Below are 19686 nucleotides of genomic sequence, written 5' to 3' on the forward strand. Positions count from 1 at the left end.
CCTCCTCCCCTACACTTTCCACTGACCCAAACCTTTATCCCTGAGAAGCCCTGGTCTCCTCTCCATATAGAGCGTGGAGGCATCCTTAACATTTACCCTACACCTGATAGGATACAGGGAGCCACGTGGGGTGTTGGGTTCTGCCCAATGCATGGTAACAGTCCCATTTCCCCTTAGTAAGCAGAACTAACCCAAGCCAACTGTGTGCCCCGCTCTTCTTGCCTGTAAACCTAAAGGGACAAGGAGCCAGAGATGGTCAGGTGTCAGTCCTCACTTCCAGTGTCCCTCTCACAAGCATTCTTTCCTTGGGGCAGACAATAGAGCACAATGATTAATAGAACACGATCCATTCTGCAACCCAAATAGCTGGTTTCAACAGTGCTTTTGTTTCTTATATGCCTCAGTTTCCTCATCTGTAAAGTGAGGGTAACTATAGTGCCAACTTTCTAAATTTTGTGAGGAATAAATGAGATGATGCATATAATACTCGTAACATCAAGCCTGGTGCAGGGTCAGCACTCATTAAACGTTAACCATCATTATTATTAGATACTAAATCTCCAGACCAGCAGGGTTCAAATTTGTAGGAACGGCACCTAAACGACAATGCTCTCAAACCAGTATATAATAACCTATCATTTTCTTGGTAGTTAAACAATCCTTTCTTACCCTTAAGTAATTCTCTTTACATCCTATAACTTGCTAGGCTACATTTACGCAGTCAAGTGTAAATCATCTAAAACCCTTCATCCTATCCAAGAAATTGACTCCACTCAGCAGAAGCCCAACTGTAGAAGCCAGAAACTATTCTAATACTTGAAAAAGCAAGCAAAAATGTATGAAAAATAGCTATTTATTTGAGCCTCTTAACAAAATACATTCAAACACCTTTTTAAACAACTGAGAATTACAGTCTAACTGTCCAGGAATGTGGAAAAGTCATAACATGCCTCTTTGACAAGAGTTAAACTAGGCTAATAATTCAGTTCTGGGCTTTCAAATGAATGTGGCTGCCTTTTCTGTCCAAGAAGATAAAGGACAAAAATCACCTATCATCAAAAGTAAGCCCAAAGCTATTAAGCCAATCTGTGGAAGAGAGAAATGTACTCCAATTCCTGATTCAAGCTACCTGAATTATCCTCACTGCTTGCAAATGAGAACAGGGAAGAGGGACTATATTTTATTTAACAGAGTATATTTCGAAAAGTGTTAAATTTGGTATAATTACCTTTTTGAAATCTACTCTCCTTCTATTGATTAATAATTTGATGCCATTCCAAATTCTCATTCTGAAGTGGCAATTATAAAGGTTATTATGAAGTAGACTTTTTTTCAATTTACTACAAAATGCCAGGCTAGTTTGGAAGCAGAGCCCACTCTTCAGGAATGCTCTCAGAGAAAGAGTTTCTACTCTTTGGTGTCATTATCAAAGACACAGCAAGATGAATGGACTATTTAGACTCACCCAACTATAAGATAAAGTCTATTCCAACAATTTGTATGTCCAAGAAGTTTTAATTTAAAATTTTTTTGCCTCTAATTTGATACCAAGTTAAACACTACGTTTGTTCTCTTTTTTTAAGTATGTTTTAAGTAAGGGAAGACTAGTTAAAATTTTTACCAAAAAAAAAGTGATGTAGCAATTAACAAATGAAGAATATTCATTCTTTCAAGGAATTTCGAGTCTCTGCTTTATGCAAGAAGCTATATACTTGATATTTTAAGAGACCCAAGGATAGAGTGTCTCTGCTCTCCAAAGCTTGACATTCTTAATAAGGTAAAGAAGCAAAGGTAAGAGAGAGACAGCCAGAGAGAAGTTCTCAAAACTCAGACTCTCTTCTTTTGGTTTTGTAATAGAAATGTTAACTAATTTTCAGGTGCTGGCTATGAGAAAGAAATAGATGTTTAAGAAGTAAGGGGTAAAGACTGACTTAGAAGCAAAATAATGAACTGTTAAGGTATTTGCTCTGCTTAGCTTCAGAGCAGAAAAATATCCTAGGGGAAACTTGGTAGAGCCAACTGGAGGTACTAATGATGATGACTCTTGACAGAGCACCTTCCGGTGAAGAATAATCTCTATTCACTACATCAATCCGGCAAGAGAGGAATCATTGTGCCATTTATAATTGAGGAAGTAGAAGTTTGGCAACATCATGTAACAGTAGAAATCAACAAGACTATGCAGCTTACAACGCTGTCCTCCTCTCTCAACAGCCCCCTACGCAGGGTAAGCCCTTAGGATTACCTCTGTAATGTGACTCTGCCTGACAATAGCCAGTTGGTTCAAGAGTGTGTCCTTGACCAAAGTTGAACCAATCAGAGTCCTTCCCTAATATTTCCTAGCTGGAAAAATGTCATAGGATGTGAGGTTTGGCAGCTGTTGCCAGCCCTGCTTCCCACCTTAGGGAAAATGTGGGTTTACAGAGAGCATAAAGCTGGCTCACAAAGAGAAGCAGAGGCAAGGCTAGGGTCCTGAGAGGCTCTGAGTCCCTCGGCCCAGGGTCACTGAGGTCTGGCTGCACCCCTACCATGTTTGCCGTTAGCCAAGACACTCAAGCATCCTTCCACCAAAATTCGTTCTTCCTGCTCCCTCCTCAAGCTAGTTGGAATTGGATTTTGGTCACTTGAAATGAGAATCCCTCACTAACATATGAAATAATTTTGCTAAGACTATACAACTGATGAGTCATAATTATGACAATTAATATTTCTATGACAATTTATAATTTGTAAAGCCATTTCTCATGTAATAATCATTTTTATTACTTACATTTTATAAATTGTGACAAAATATGATCCAGATTAAAAATGCAAAAATGCCGTTTGGGGTAAAGAATAGTCATGCTATTTTGTATACCATAAGTCATGAAAGTTAAAAAAAATAGGTGAAAGAAAGGAGAAAGTGAAAGCTAATGAACATGAAGGCCGGTTTGACTGACCCTTTCTGGACCTACTGTCATATTGGCAGGTACGAAGCAGACAGCCACATAACGACTGTTGCTGTAAAGATTTTCTCAACAGAACGCTACCGTAACCTGACTCATACACCGTTGTACAATAATTCACTCCACTTAATCAGTAAATGAGACAAAGCCGATTTTGAAGAAAAGAACAAGTCTCTACTAAGTCCTGCAGGGATAAATCAACCTGACCTGTTATTTCTTGCTAAATGGTTTAGTCTTTAATTTCGATTCTTTTCATTTCAAATATACTATTAAGTACTTAAACGGCTTCATACCACGAAGTATAAATCACAGTAATGCCCAATCCCGTTATGGTTTTAAGCAAAAGGGTAGTCCTAAACAGGATGGCACCAGACCAGGTGCAATTATGGTCTTGTTTCTACTTAAAATACAAAGCTAAACTCCGTACGAATAAAAGGAAGCAACTGAAAGTAATATATTAATTCACAGATAAAATACTAAACATAGGAATGGATCAAGAGGCAAGGTGGTAGGCCAGAACACATCTCCAATTCAACCCCCAATTTTCTGGTGCAGTGGTCCAAATGCATCATTTTTAAAAAATGTTTTCCAAGCATCAGCCTCCGTGTTCTTCCAGTCATCCTGACTCAACATCTCAGAATCATCCCCTTCCTCTCCCTCAAAATCTAATCTGCTGGGAATCACAGCCAGTTCTGCTTCCCAATTAGTGGCTGCCCCTCCTTTAGCAAGGCAGCCTTTCTACGTGGCGAAGATAGGGCTCCCATTGGCTGCTGGGCTGCACATCTGTGACCTTCTATTGGTTCCCAGTTCCATCCAACTTTCATCACCTCTACCCTTGTCTATTTCAATGGTTTCTTGACTCCAACATAGTTCACCAGATGCAAGAAAACCCACAAGAGCAAAGAGACTGATCTAGTAGTGTTTTAAAAGAGATCCCTTCTCAAAGAGGTAAAAATGAAGGGCTTAAAAAAAAAAGTGAATGGCCTCAAAAACTAAAATTAATTTGGATAAAGGACTCCAGTATTATGCGAGTCAAGTGAGAAAATTTAATCTCTCTGAAAAGAAACACTAAGACACTCATTTGACATTTCTAAGAGTTGATGCTACAAAATATTGTGTTCCTGCCCCCGAGGCAAGAGGAAACAGTTCATTTAAGGGGCACATTAGCACAGAGGAGATGCCCCACACCACTGATCCTGACCTGGGACAGCCAAGTGCCAGAACTCCCTGGCACTTCAGATAGTTTATCCCTGAAGACCAGAGCATCAGCTCCTTGTCATTGGGCAATTTCCTATCCCAAAGACTTCCTAAAGGCATACATTTACTTTTTTAAAAAAAAAACAAACAAAAAATAGAACCATTACACCGATTAGTCCATTACGGTCAACAATTCTGCTTTCAATTTTTCCATCTGCTTCAAGAAGACTTTCCTACCCTATATCCAACTACTCTCAGAATAAAAAATACAAAATTTCTAAATGAGGAAGTGGGAGCAGAATGACTTGCTAGAGTTCATGCCATTAGTTGCTCTCAGTGCCATTGGCACGGAGAGTTATGGCAAAGGGCGGACAATTAACATGAGGATCAAGCACTGCTTCCGGACAGATCAACTAACGTATTTAGTTCACACGTAAATATGAAAGCTTGTTGTCAGGATGTGTTTTCTCAACCAGAGGCCACTGAGGACCAGTACAACCACTGTCATCTGCCAGTCCTCAAATTTCATCCCCTTTCAAAGTGATCCTTACTTTTGAAAAGTCCGGAAAATGCTGGTCTAATGCATCAGCCAGTGCCATAGCCAAAAGGCTAAGACACCAAGGGAAAAAAGCCACATTCCACCTTCATGAATTTCAATGGCTGTTCTGCCATATTCAGATCAAAGGGGGACAAACTCTTGCTAATACCAGTCCTCTTGAATGACTAAACTTTAAGACTTTGATTGACTGGGGACATCCTTTGGGAATATAAAGATGACTTTTTTCTGTTGTGGGTCTTGAGAGAGATGAAAAGGAAGTTGAGAGCTGCTACCTCTGAACGTCATGTCTGCAATTCCTCATTTCAACAGGGTTTAGGTTCTATTACTGTGCAATTGTAATCAACAACTGATAACACCCAAGTGCCCCCCGAAGGCCAGCTCTTCCTCCCTGGAATGTATGGGCAGGGTAAACAAGCACTGTTGGCTGTACGGCTAAAATATTTCATCCTTGCTGGTCAAGTCACTTGCTCTGAAGACCTAGATTCCTGATGGTGTCATTAACACAAGACCTTTCACCTCCTTTGTCACAGTTTCTCAACAACTCAGAAGGAATAATATTTGATTGGCCTCAGCTACCTAATGTCCACCTGTGAAATGCAATTTCACTTGGGTTCATGAATAATAAAATGAAAGCTGCACTTCATTGCAAACTTGTCCTCTGGCAAATAGAGAAAAAAGACATTTTGAAAATAAAATATGAAGACTTGCTAGGTACACAACCATCTTTCTCTGCTAAGGAAGGAGTAAAGACATTAGTTAACACGGATCTTTAACATAATGTTGTTATTATGCAAGTAAAAGATGCTTAATGTAGAAAAATTAAAATGTAGGTAATCAAAACAATAAAATTTAGCCATAATCTATCACTCAGAGATAGTCAATATTTTGTAGTACATACTTCCAAAGTTTGTACGTACTTCTTATCCTCTATAGATATAGGTGTGCATGTGAATATATATATTTATGTATGTGCTTATGTGTGTGCATGTGGTGGTGAATATATATGCACACAGACACACATAAAAGGAAGTGTTTACAAGAAACCTTTGATTCAAACTCTTTCTTCTGTCTTATATTCAGAAAAAGTGGTTACCTAACATGCATTTCATGAGCAATAAATTGTCCACAGGACCCTTAACAGTACTTGTATTTCTAGGAAAAATGGATCCAAAATCAGGGATTGGACCCTAATGCCCTTAGTAACAAAAGCAGGAAAAAGGAGCATGGTACGTTAGCCTCAAAGCTGAACTAGCACAAATTCAGCTCCTGCTCCTCCCTTGGCTTTAAAAAAAGCCAGGAAGGAACACAGCCATGACAGGTGGCAGAGTGAAAAAAGTCCATTTCTGGGATCTAAGTTCATTGATTGCTATTATCTCATTCATTTACACCAACTGCATCAATAGTACCAACCTTAAGATAAAGTATTATAGAGAGAGAACGGAGAAGCAGGGAACTGAAATCGTTCCGACACCCTGCACATAATTGATAAAAGCTAACCAAACCATTATCTTCCTTCTCCAAGACCAGGTTCACTGGCACAATCTTAAAAATTAAAGAATGTACCCAAGTTTATCATCTACTAATGGTTCATGTTATGAGAAAGTTTATGTCCACTCTTGGAAGCAAAAGTCTCTAGCCATTTTTTAAAACATCCTTTCATAAGCATCTCATAAAATAAAAACTAGGAGAAAAGTCAAGAATGTTACAAACATAAAAATTATGGAGTCTAAGCTGAGCCTACCTGAGTATGTCTTAGCTTGGGACCAAATGCTGTCTTCCACATCAAATATCAAATACAGTTACCTGCATAATAGCTATATTAGATATTACCACAGAGAAACATCTTTAGATTTTTGTTAACATCACTCCCATGTGAAACTTCAAAAATAAGTTGGAATAGCACATTACTCACATCCTGGAAATGAATAAAGTATTATCAACCTCTGGATACATAATAGATTTATTGTTAATGATAGCAGTACAGATATATGCATGGAATATGTTTTAAAAATGTGTTAGAAATAGTAAAAATATCCACACTCTTCCAAAATACTATATAATGCTCTACATATTGAATATGCAGACATGGGCCATGAATCACAGGGCATTTACAAAAAAAGAACTCTTTGCCTGCTCCACTGGACAGACATTAATTTAAACACCATCTTCTCCATAACATCTTCGAGTCGACTCCAGGGCACTGTGCCTACTCCTTTCTCTCAACTCGTAATATTATCTTCTGAAACACCCCTTTCTCCCTTTGCACTTCTTTGAGGCATCTCCTGTAGTACTGAGCTTCACTATTCCATGGTTTAATGTGTATCATTAAAACCTGTCCATTTTTGTACAAGCCAAATCTTTCATTGGATTTTAGGACCTATGGATTATATATTTTTTGCTTTTCTGCCAGTGCTAAAATAAAACTGCCGTTCAATGAATATCTGTTGCATGAAAAAACTTGTTTTAAATCCCTGAGCTCAAAGAGTTAGCCCTCTTTGAGAGAGAAGCTGCAAGGAACCTCATCAGGGAAATGTGTAGGTGTGTACACATGTGCTAAGAAGACAGCAACAAGAGAAAACAAGAATTGAGTCCGGTAAAAGAGAGACGTTCTTTAGAAGTCAGGTTGGATGGCAAGAAAGGGAGATGGCATGTACCAGATCACACAGGCAGAGGAAAAACAAATCCCATGAGGGGTTGGTGAGGACGTGGGGTAAATTAGCTTAATAAGAACAGAGACCAGTACAGGATGAAGTAGAGAGGGGAAGATGGGCGTGTCTGCAGGCGCTTATGTAGTGGGAAGACAGTACTTGGAGCAATCAGCATGCTAACAATCAGAAAAAATAAAAATAATAAAGAGGAAAACCATCTCCACAGTGACTATAACTTACCATCATGGCCCTGGTTAATAGTAGGGGATGCACTTCTATATAATTTTCAAATGAATCCCCTTATTAGTAACTCCGAAGTGTCAAAGGAACAAAATAATTACGAATTTTGATTATCTTGAGAATTTTAATTTATCTTCTCTGAGGTCTAAGGAAATCGTCAGCATCAATTACTGAAATACACTAAAGTGGAGCAGCCATTCTTTTAAATCATTGTGCTTAGATTTCAATCACCAAAAAATCATATTTATAAATGTAATCTAGGCACCCGCTCTTGGGTGATGACTTTAGAATTTCTCTACTCATTCACTCTGCACTTTTTAATACATGATTTTGAAACCGCCCAACGAATCAGATAAAGATGATGTTTGTTTAGATAAAATTTTAAATCCATAGACTCTTTATCAAAGAAAATAGAATAGTATCTGTCGCAGAGAGAAATTGCAATTTAATAATTAAGTTTTTTTCTTTGTTCTTTTATTGCTTCACAACTGAAAAAATAAATTCTATTTGTATTTCAGCTAAAGTAAGATGAAAATGTGGGGAAAATAATAGGAGTACTTTCCCCAGTACCTTCTCTCTTTTTCAGGTAAAGCATTTCTTTCCTTTAAAAATATCAACTCTGCTCTATAATTCACACATGAATGGAGAAGTAACATAATAGCAAGAAAAAGTTTTACAAAGTAGATGGTAGATTTACGAAATGGATTTTTCTTGCTCCTTGTTATTTTTCAGTCAAAAAGCCAGGCAAGAAGGTAGAGTAATACCCATATACGTAGTCCTGAAACAGGAAAGGATAATATGTAGTTCACAAATGAGTAGCTTACAGCTCAAAACAGACTTTTCCCTGAATGAGTATCAGAGAAACAGGCCATTCTCTTTAAAAAGGATAGAGCATTTTAAATATCGACAGCAACTTTCTATGAAGGAGAGAGAAATTTCGACAGGATTAGGCCATGGGGCACCATTGGTAGGTTTTGTAAGAACAGTGTCAGCACACAATTTTGAGGGTTAGTTGATGCCCTTTGAAAACGTGCCCGTTAAAGGCGATCTGTAATTTTTGGGTGAAATCATTGCCACTCATAAACAGAGTTTTCTAACGGAATTGCTGATAAGCTTAACCACTCTATATGGGCACAAACTATACCACTTTAATGGAAATAGCCAATGCCATGACCAGGACAGAACCACTTAGTAGGGAAATTGGGAATTTAATTTCAATCAGATGAACAAAAAAATGAAGAATGCTTGAAGTGGTAGCATAAAAAACACTAGCGATTAAAACCATTTGGAACCTTTGCTTACCCTTCAAAGGCATTTGTTGCCATGGTTTTGAAAGACCTCTGAAAGCTTCAGCTGTGTCCACAAGAGCTGCCAAGAAATAGGGGTTCTATACTGATTTTATTTGTCAGATTCATTTTGTCTTATCTCCAAGATAAAGATTACTTGGCCAAAGGGGGGCAAAAAAGAGGAGCTGCTGTCATTTCACTGGTAGAAAGACTATGATTTTGCTTTTCTGAGCCCTTTTTCAAAGGCATGCATGCATGTGTGCACACACATCTAATTTTCGTCCCGTGGCATTAAGAGTAACTGGCACCGAAAATTGGTAATGGGGATGGCATTCTTACATGGAAGGAGGTTGTCAGGTCTTTAATTTCAGGATTGTGCCTTTATTTTTCTCTGATAAGAACCAGGAGTCAAACATCTAGCAAATTTATCAATATCTGGGGGAAGGACTTTCTTTTAAAAAGTTTCATTATAAATGCTTTCGTTTAAAAATTACTTAATAGCTCATACGTGTACATACTAAAATTCTTCTTCCCTTTGGCCTCGATATGCTTATTTCTCTGTTGCACAATATGCATGTTACCACAAGATGGAGAGTAAAAACTAGAAGTAGAAATAATGAAAGGATTAGGAAATCTCTGGATCAGAAAAGATGTCTATGGACCCCCACAGCATGAATAAATTGAAGGAAAAAAAGCTTGCTTTTTACGTGAAAATCATAAAAATGCTTATATTTGTTTCTGTAGTTTACTATTTGTACAGATTAATGTGTTGGTACCAGCATGTTCTCTTTTAAATTGTAAGCTTCTGGAGAGAAGCATTTGGCCCTGTTGGGCTAATTTGTGATTTTCCTATTTTGAAGGACCTTCAATGTACATTTTTAATAATTACAGTCCTTCTTACAAGTTTTTAGTAAGATCCAGGCAACTCATACATTATTAAGAGAATCAAGAGGAAGATTTTGGAGTTACTGTGCTATGAATAATGGTCAATCTTCAGCAAGCATTAAACCATGCTTTTTACCAAGCTTCCTTAAAATTAATTGAGGAAATTGATTCAAATCCCCACCCCTGGACTGTCTGCAGAGTGCTGATTCTGTTTCTGTAGCTGCTGGATAATTCTATCTGGAACTCCAGCTACCATATCAAACTCAGGATGTCTGGAATTGAACTTACCCCATCCTCCCTCTAACTGGTCTTCCTCTTAATTTTCCTGGTTTAGGTAATGAGACAGCATTCTCTCTCTGTTTTTGAACCTCTTTAACTCCTTTCTCTCCAAGTTGAACCATATTGAATGATTCCATAATGAACCATCTTAAAACAATGTAGATTCTTTCATTATAATATCCTTCATCCTATTCCCTTTTTTTCGCATTTCACAAATACCAAAAAGCTCAGATTTTTAGTATGAATATTGATATTCAAATAGATTAGAATAAATGTTCACCTATTTATTTGAATATCAACTTCATCAGCCAAATTAGTCTTCATGCTTTCATTCTCTCCCTTCTCTGGTCTCCCCTATATGCCTCTGGCAGGTTAATTTTAATTAAAGACCATTTTGTCAGATCTTTCCCATGCTTGAAAAAGTGTAATGGCTTTGTGTTGCCTAAAGCCTGCAAACAGATCCTAAGTTTCTTTTCATTCTTTTATTTATTCATTGAGGGACTCCTATAAGACAAAGACTTGGTTTGAACCTGAACTTTGAGGTGCTCACAGTCAATAAGCAAAAGAGACACAGATAGAAAAACTCGCAGTCGTAGGCAGTGGAACAAAGTGATACAAAGAGCCACAGGAGAGAGACAACCTCTGCATTAATATCAGAGAAGGTTCGATGACAGTCACTCTTGACTTGAATAAGAAGAAATTTTACAGGTAAATTTGGAAAGAAATTTCCCGGAAAGAAATAGAATAGTCATATTTGAGGAACAGCAAGCAGTCCAGTCTAGAGAATCTATTTCAGAAGTAGAAACAGGGAGTAAAATGACAAAAAAGATAACTAGAGCGAGATTGTGGAAACCCTTGGATGGTTATCTGTGGATGATTCCATGGGCCACAGAAGTCATCAAAGCATTCTGTACAAAGTATTGACATGATTAGTAATCCGCTTGAAGAATGTTAATAGACGGCAGTGTGCAGAATGGCTTGGAAGAAGGAAAGACACATGAAGCAAATGGCTTAAGTGAAAGGAGAAGGCAAAAGGAAAAATTAAATTATTGCAATGATCCTGGTGAAAATGAATGGGGCTAATTCTGAGTGATGGGAATTGGATGGACAGACATTTAAGAAAGAGACTCAACAGAATTCCACAACAGTTCTGATGGGAAACAGCAGGGGCAAAAGCTACAAAGTGAAGAGATGGAGATTAGCTAAGTCCAAGGTTGCAAGTGTGCATTCTAAGGGAGTGGTGAGGGGACTGCCATAAACAGTAGGCAGGAGGAGGAATGGCTAGTGTCTGATGGAGACACACAGGAGTCACTAAGAAACAAGGTTGCGGCAGGAGCTAGATTTGGGAGATACCTGCATGACTTTGATACTTTAGGCCTTAAACATTGTTCCTGTGGCTGCCATAACAAAGTATCACAAAAGAGTAACGCAAAACAACGTAAAGTATTGTCTCACAGTTCTGGAGGCTAAAAGTCTAAAATCAAGGTGTCAGCAGGGTCATTCTCCTGAAACCTGCAGGAAAGAATCCTTCCTCGCCTCTTTCTAGCTTCTGTGTTTGCCAGCGATCTTTGGCATTCCTTGGCTTGCAGAAGCATTACTCCAATTTCTCTCTCCATCTTTTCACAGCGTCCTCCTCCCTGTCTCTGTGTCCAAATTTCCCTCTTCTCATAAAGACATTAGTCATATTGTATTAAAGGCCCACCCTATTCTAGTATGACCTCATCTTAACTAATTACATCTGTAATGACCCTATTTCCAAACAAGGACACATTCTGAAGTACTGGGGATTAGGACTTCAACATATCTTTTTGAGGGACACACTTTGACTCATAACAGACAGGTATGAGATTGCCTGGGAAACAGGGCAGAGAAAAGGACGAGAAAGTGAAAGGAGCAGAGATTGCAGATGCTGAGGAATGCCTACCTTTAGAGAGCTGAAGAGGGAAAAGAAAAAGGCAGAGAGGGGACAATAAGCCCTCTGTTCTCTCCAGGCTGATTTACTCATTGTTCACTGAGCATATCTTGGTTTAGGCTATTTCACATTTCTAGAATTCTTTTCCAAATATCTTATTGCCTAGAAAATCGTCCAGTTTCCAGGCCTATGTCAAATATACCACTTGCATTAACGCTTGTCCTGCCAGCTTTCCCCAGTGAAATTTCTGCCTTCTCTGAGCTTCTCTAGCAGGTAATCTACCATTCTTTTGACCTCTTGCCATATTCTACTGTTATCAGAGATGTGCCCAGCACCACCAGAGGCAGCGGAGCTACAGTAACAAACAAGGCAGACCAGACCAGCAACCAGCTCCCACTGAGCTTACATCCAAGTTTGGGCAGGAATATGGGGAGGTGGCACCTGGTGCAGACAGACAATAATAAACCAAATGAATAAAGAAGAGAACTTCATAAAAGGTTTAAGAGCCTTAAATAAAACTAAGGGTAATAGAGGATGACAAAACTAGAGGCAAAGTATTGTAGGGTTACTTTTGGTAAGATCATCAGAGAAGATTTCTCCGAGAAGGTGATCTTGGGTGGAGATCCGAATGACACGAAGCCAGCCAAGGAAAGATCTGGGTGCTTCAAGCAAAGGGGGAAAAGGAACCACATGTGTGTGCTAAGGTCCTGAGGAAGGAACATGGTTGGGTGAGTTGGAGGAAGAGAGAGAGAAGGCCACTGGGGCTGGATTACAGTGAAAGGGGGGAGAAGGAAGCAGGAGTAAGAACATGCAGTGTATTTTAAACCATAGCAAGGAATCTGGACTTTAAGTGCAGTGAGAGTTGTAAGTGTAAGACTACACCACTTGATTAACATATCTAAAAGGCCTCTCCTCGGGCTCACCCAGTGGCGTAGTGGTTAAGTTATCGCACTCCGTTTTGGTGGCCCAGGGTTCAGATCTCAGGCATGGACCTAGCACTGCTCGCCAAGCCATGCTGTGATGGCATCCCACATAAAATAGAGGAAGATGGGTACCAAAGAATTAGTATTTTTGTCTCCCTCATTGCCAGGATCTCACCTTTGAGGTGTATCTCTGAAAGGACTCCAGAGATAAAATTGCAGTGTAATGAAAGAGCAGCCTCCACTTCTTCCTCATCCTCTGGTCTTTTCCAGGCATGGGAGTACATGTCAAGCCAGAAAGTGGAAATGTGAGACTAAATGTAAAACGAATCCATCTTGGGTGAAGAAGGGTGAATTCCTAAGAAGAAAAGAGCTAAGTTCTCTTTTACTAGAGCTCTAAAATGCAGACAGAGGCAGCTAAATGGGCCTGAGGTTGTTCAGAATCTAAGTCTCTGCTTACACTCAGCAGCTGGAGAAGGAGCTATCCAGGGTGCTGGACTGTCTCAGCCTAATGCTTTCTAAGGCCTGGTGGATTGGGCTGTAAGTTATCCTTGTAGGACCTAAGGTCCCCAGTGCACTGAACAATAACCAGTCTCCACCCTGATACCGTGTCCTCCTGGTCTTAGCTAACCTTTAAACCAACACCTGCCTGGGCCATGCCTATTTGATTTAATGTTAAGCATCTCCTAAATATGACTTAGAGAGAGAATATGAAGTGGCAGCATAGCCAGAGGTGTATAGACAGACATGAGCCTCCACTGTCCCTTGTGATGATTTGAAATAATAATATAAGAGAAGCAGTGAGCTCAGTGGAGCCCTTTTTCCTGGGAACAATACTAAAAGGTAGTACCTGGCTGCTGAACCTATAACCAAGTCTGCTTATATAACTCGTCCAAGAGTCTCTGCCCACAATACATCTTAAGGAACAGTCCATCTTCACCTGCAATGATTAATAAATTCATAGACTATCCAATTTCACTCCCTCCCTTAAATAATGTCCTTGACTTTGCTTTTAAAAAAAAAAAGTATGTTCCACTGGAGGCTATTACTCAATTTCTTGAGCAATCAAGTTTGTACACTCAGTAGTGGATGAAAATTTGTATGCTTTCAAGCCAAACACTTTACCTCTTCAACTAAATACTTAGAGCACGAGAGTAATCTGATGGATACTCATTTCTACCTCTCTTCTTAAGTAACAAGAAAACAGGGAGAGCTACTGCATCTTCAGAAGTTTCTACCTGCATATCAGACTCTTCACCGTCCTTAAATAGGTTTGAAGGGCAATGTGATTTATAAAGAGCCACAGAAGGTCAGTAAAACTTTTTAGTCTCAAGTTATCAAGAGTATGATGAGAAAATGGGACTAGAAAGCATTAAACTTGCTCTGGCGTTTCCCTTTTATATGCACAAACAAATCAATACACGGAAATGCTATTAAAGTGAAAAGGAAATAAATTACTTTGCTTTTCAGGGTGTATGAATAAATACACAGAACAGGAATGTCTTTGTTTAATCTTATAGTAAATTAATTTTGTTAATTTTTATTCCTAGAACTCCCCAAACTCTATCTTACTTCCTGGTCTTTGCTCATATGTTCATTTCTATGACTGAACACTCATGTCTTCCTTCCTCATTTTGCTTACTTGGCTCATCCTCCAGAATTAATTTTAAATCAGGAAACCTTCTCAGAGCCTGACTCAACCCCCACCAGGACTGAGGGAAGTTTGGATTTCTGTAAGACCCTGCACTCACCCTCATCTTGGCGTTTGTGACACTGTAATTTAAACGCTAGTATATTTGTCCATCTTTCCCTCTACCTTATAAGCACTATGAGGGTAAGGACTCTGTCTTTCCTATAATTGTATCTTCAGGGATTTGCACAGTGCTTTGCCTAGGAGAGGCAATCAATGAACAAATGAATTAATTAATGAACTAAATAATTTTTAACATCCCTCTCTTCCACTAAAAGTTAATAACTCTGCCTTGTTTCTAGGATTCTTCCATAACTTTGCACTCAATAGTCAACTCACTTAAGAAACCTTATATAAGTGACCTCATCCCATGATAAGGAATAAGTTTTTGAAGCCAGGTAGAAATTCACTTTTACACCCTTTATATAGTACAATTTTTCATAGTACAATGAAATCCTACTATTTAGTCTGTATACACAAGATGGAGATCAGATATACATTTTCACTATCAAAGAATAGCCAAAAATTTTTTTAAATATTTGAACTCAAGATAGTGCCATACTAACAAAATATTTATTTTCGTTAGCTCACATTTTCTTCATTGATTTTTTATGTGTATTTTTCTTTTTTTCTGTGTTTTCTGTTCTGATAGCTTAATGCCTAGAGACAATACTAAGTTTGGGGGCCAGCTCCGTGGCCAAGTGGTTAAGTTCGCGTGCTCCACTGTGGCAGCCCAGGGTTCGGATCCTGGGCGGGGACATGGCACCACTCATCAGGCCACGTTGAGACAGCGTCCCACATCCCACAACTAGAAGGACCTGCAACTAAGATATACAACTGTGTACGGGGGGGTTGGGGAGATAAAGCAGAAAAAAAAAAAAAAGATTGCCCACAGTTGTTAGCTCAGGTGCCAATCCATAAAAAAATATATATATATTAAGTTTGACGTGAAGGTATGTAGGACACAGTACACTCCTAAATGCCAACTGTATATGATGAAAATAATTTGTAAGAATATTGTTATTGCTTCTTGCAGGAAGATCATTTCTGTCTTCGTCTCAATAATGTTACATTTATAACTAACAATATTTTCTTTTATTTTACTCATCTATTGTTTTCCTTATCTTTATCATACAGTAAGTGCTTTATACTGACTTACTCTCTAATTCTATCATGAGACCAAGTACCTTTGCCTCTCCAAATAAACTTCCCAAATAAATTCTAAATTTTGTGGGATTATGGATTGTCTTACATGCATTTTTATTTCCCTCAGAACATCTAGCGCAGGTAAGAATAAGTACTCAAAAAATATCAAAATGTTAGATTTAGAAAACATCTATTCCCTGCTCATACATTAAATCAAGGGTCAGAGAATTACGGCCCACAGGCCGGCCCTGGTCAGTTACTTGGTTTTGTGTATAAAGTTTGATTGGCACACACCCATTTATTTACATATCCTCTATGGCTCCTCGCAGGCCACAATGCCAGAGCTGCAACAGAGACTATATGGCCTGCAAAGCCTAAATAAATCACTCTCTGGTCCTTTACAGAAAAACTTTGCTGCCCACCGCTCTAAATCATTTTTACTGATGAGGGAACTCAGTTTCACATAAATGACTCCTCCAAGTTTGCAGTTGAACTTACGTGCTGAACCTCCCTCTGTCAAATGACTTTTCAATACCAGACTAAATGTTTGGTGAAAATAATGGTATTGTAGATTATATAACATCAAAGAAACAATAAAATCACAGATGAAGATAATTGCCAAAAAACCTTTAAGGGCTTATCCTAACCTAAACCAAAATATAAATATCATTTTTCTAAATGGAGATAGCATTAGCTAGTAAAATTAAATAATTTATGTTGAGATACATATATGTGTGTATTAATATATACAGAAACAAAAATTTGCTCTCGTAGGATATCATAAGTTTGATTAAAATTTCTAACAAAAACGTCCAAGTCTTACAGGAGATTTCTAAAAGATGGTGAAAGCAATAATTGTCAAAGAAAGTGCTTTTAAAGTGGACCAAGTTGACCTCACATGCTACTCTATAAAGATATGAACAGCGTTTTTTAAAAAGAGAAACCTATCTTACTAGCAATGGAAGGAAAAATAAACAGTGGGCATCAGCCCCCAGCTTTCATCTCATGCCACGACACTGGAGAACTGCTGCAAAAAGTCCATACGAATTACTTCTTCCATCAGTACCTATTAATTTAGTAGAGTCTGGTTTTCAACAAATTACTTAAGTCTTAATTTCCACAGAGGGAATCATACAGAAACTCCATCAGAAATATTCTTAGTATTTATGCACTAAACTTTACTTAAGCTGAAAAGGTAAATAGAGAAAAATGCTCCACCATTACAACAAAAAGTGATTCAGTTAGCCTAAACTGCCCTCAGACCTCTGTTGCTGTCAGACAGGGAATCCTTAGCATTGACATTTTAGGTAGCAAAGTAATTGAGGTTTCCCCACAGTATCCTTATAACACAACAATATAGAATCTCCTGGAATAGAAATAAAATGTAGTTGGCAGTATATCAGAGAAGCTGCACTTAGTAAACTATATGCAAGAAAAGGATCATGGCACACTAGCAAATGAAATGTTACAGGTGGATATGTAATAATTGCTTGGTACAAATAATATGCCCCCTGTTACAAGTCACAAGCCATTGGGTCTTCTCATTTTAGCAAAAGGTCATGTCATCCATTGAGATGACAAAGAGATGGAAGAAGAGCAAGAGAAGAATAAGTTAAATTAGAATTGGTCTGGAACAAAGATCAGAATGGAATACTCATCTGGATAAAGTCAAGGCAGAGACAGAATATGTATGGACAATTAATATCACACTCTATCACATAAGCCTAGTTGCCTGTAAGACACAAATATCCACCTGCCATCCCCTAATCAGGGCATGGACATCAGCTCAGAGACCCAGCTATTGAAATCCTCCTCCTGTGGACTTGCTCAAGACTATTTGGGTCTTGCTAAGTGGAGGAAGCATAATTACTCAGCCACAACTGCCCTGGCATTTGTCAACTCCTTCTCCTGAGATCCTGTCTCTTCTCCACGTTTCTACCAAAGATATTAGCAGACTTACTAGATATCAATGTTTTGTACAAATGGCTGATCATATGCCTTCCTCAGTTGTGTCCCCTCTTAGGATTAAAAATGGAATAAGTTGTTTTCAACACACTATTACCTTGAATACTTCTCTTGAAGAAAGCCTTACAGCCCTCACAGGACCAGACTCCATAATGGTACCCTGAGGCATAGTCATTGCACACTGCACAGTAGCGAGTCTCCTTAGCAGATTCCATGGCCATGCTCCCCTTGTCACCGGAGCTGGCCAATCTCTCTCTACCTCCCTGGCGTCGATTATCTGCATTTGGCCTGGAAAAAAAAAATAGGAGAAAAAAAAACAGTGAATCCATTAACAAGAAAAGTGTAAAACATGCACTCTACCCTAAAGAATAAGAGGCTGGGAGATGCAGCAGATCCACTTTATTCTGACATTTTGAAATAATGAAACATAATGTAAGCTAATCTTTCAGTACCTCGCTGTCTGTTGCAGCAAAAGGTGTTTGCCTATTATGTTAACCTTGAGGGGAAATTGTTTATTGCAAACTTGCTTTAAAAATGGACTGCTTACATCAGAACATATTATCCAAAAACTGACAAAATGAAATTAGCTGGTTTCTAATAGACTTATTCGGTTTTTTCAGGGATTTGCAATTAACTCAGAACTGTTAGAGACCAATGCTCATTCCAATTCTAGACCACATTAAGGGTCTTTAGGAAACAGAGACAAAGCGTAAAACAGCTGGAGCATTTGAAACTCAGATGAACTGATCAACAGTGTAGAACAGGTGTAGAAGGATAACAATTCTGGTTTTTGTGTCATTGTTTCCAGATAACCCTGGATATCAGCTTTTATAATTCAACCATAATTTAAGGATACTATTCAATATTCAATATTCGTCATTAAGAACACACAGGATGAGAACAGAGGAACAAAAATGATTACACCAACCTTTAAAAATTTCACGGAGGAAGCATATTCCAGAAAAGGAACAGAATAAACAGTCAGAAAGTTCTCAGAGAACTAAGGAAATGGGGAAGTAAGAAGTTTTGAGGAAGTAAAACACTTTAATAAGGTGAGAGAGATCAATAGTGCCCAATGAGGCAGAAAAGTCCAATAAAACAAGGACTGATAAAGTGAAGTTGGATTGGACAAAGAGGACACTGAGCAAGGAGTTTCAGTACAGCATATGGGCACAAGCCAAAATCCAGTGGGCAGAAAAGTGGATGGAATACAGGGAAACGAAATGAGCCAAGGCCACTCCTTTAAGAACTTGGACAAGACCAGGAAGAGAATGAGCTAGAGTGGTTGCTAAACAATATAAAGACAAAAAAAGGTTTTTAGAACCAAAGAGACCTAAGAAGGCTTCATGGAGACCGAAGGGAATGGGCCAGTGGAGAGGGGATGGTTGAAGGTATGAAGAGGAAAACAGAATAAAGCCAAGACGGAAAGTAGAGCATTTGGGATTAAAGACACAGGTAGAAGGAACAGCCTCGATGAGGACACCTGGAAGAAGACAGAAAGAAAATAAGAAAAGGAGTAGATAAGACTAAGTTTGCATCTCTCATCTAACCAGGTATAGGAGCAGAAAGTATGTCAACCCAGGATTTTCTAGGCATGTGCAACTAAATAAAGTTGGTATAAGAGAATTGGAGGTATACAGCCAGAGCCCAGCACAGTGCCTGGTATGTAATTGGCACTCAAGAATACATTTAAATAAATGAATAGAGTGTTCTAGGGTGTATAGAACAAAAAGAGAAGTAGAAAGATATTGGAAGGATAGATGGAGGGAAGGTTCCTATGAGACTTCAAAAAAAAAAACCTAGGATGAGCTAAAGTGAACTGAAGATAGAGCTTCCATGGTCTCTTGGACAAGGAAGATCATGCTTCTTGTTTCCATTCTCCATCCTAATAACCAAACCACATTGACATTCACCGGTCCTCCCCTTCCCAAGGACTGTCTTTCCTTTTAGTTCAAATTTTACGATCCTTCTCTACCCTTCTCCCTCATGAATATCGTCCACGATTTTGTGGCAG

The 19686-nt window shown here is 38.6% G+C and overlaps 1 protein-coding gene across 9 annotated transcripts in view; it reads right to left on the reverse strand.

Moving 5' to 3' along the window:
- The window catches only part of ESR1 (estrogen receptor 1), a 344709-nt gene that overhangs the window by 198418 nt on the left and 126605 nt on the right, over positions 1–19686 (reverse strand). For 5 of the 9 annotated variants that reach the window (XM_070256168.1, XM_070256165.1, XM_070256167.1 and 2 more), the window contains one exon: positions 17770–17960. In XM_070256168.1, the coding sequence (XP_070112269.1) occupies positions 17770–17960 (191 nt within the window). Of the gene's footprint in view, positions 1–17763; positions 17961–19686 lie in introns of all 9 variants that reach the window. The other 4 variants (XM_070256164.1, XM_070256166.1, XM_023632845.2 and 1 more) reach the window with 1 other exon arrangement.

This window comes from Equus caballus, chromosome 31 (assembly GCF_041296265.1).
Source record: "Equus caballus isolate H_3958 breed thoroughbred chromosome 31, TB-T2T, whole genome shotgun sequence".
NCBI lineage: Eukaryota > Metazoa > Chordata > Mammalia > Perissodactyla > Equidae > Equus > Equus caballus.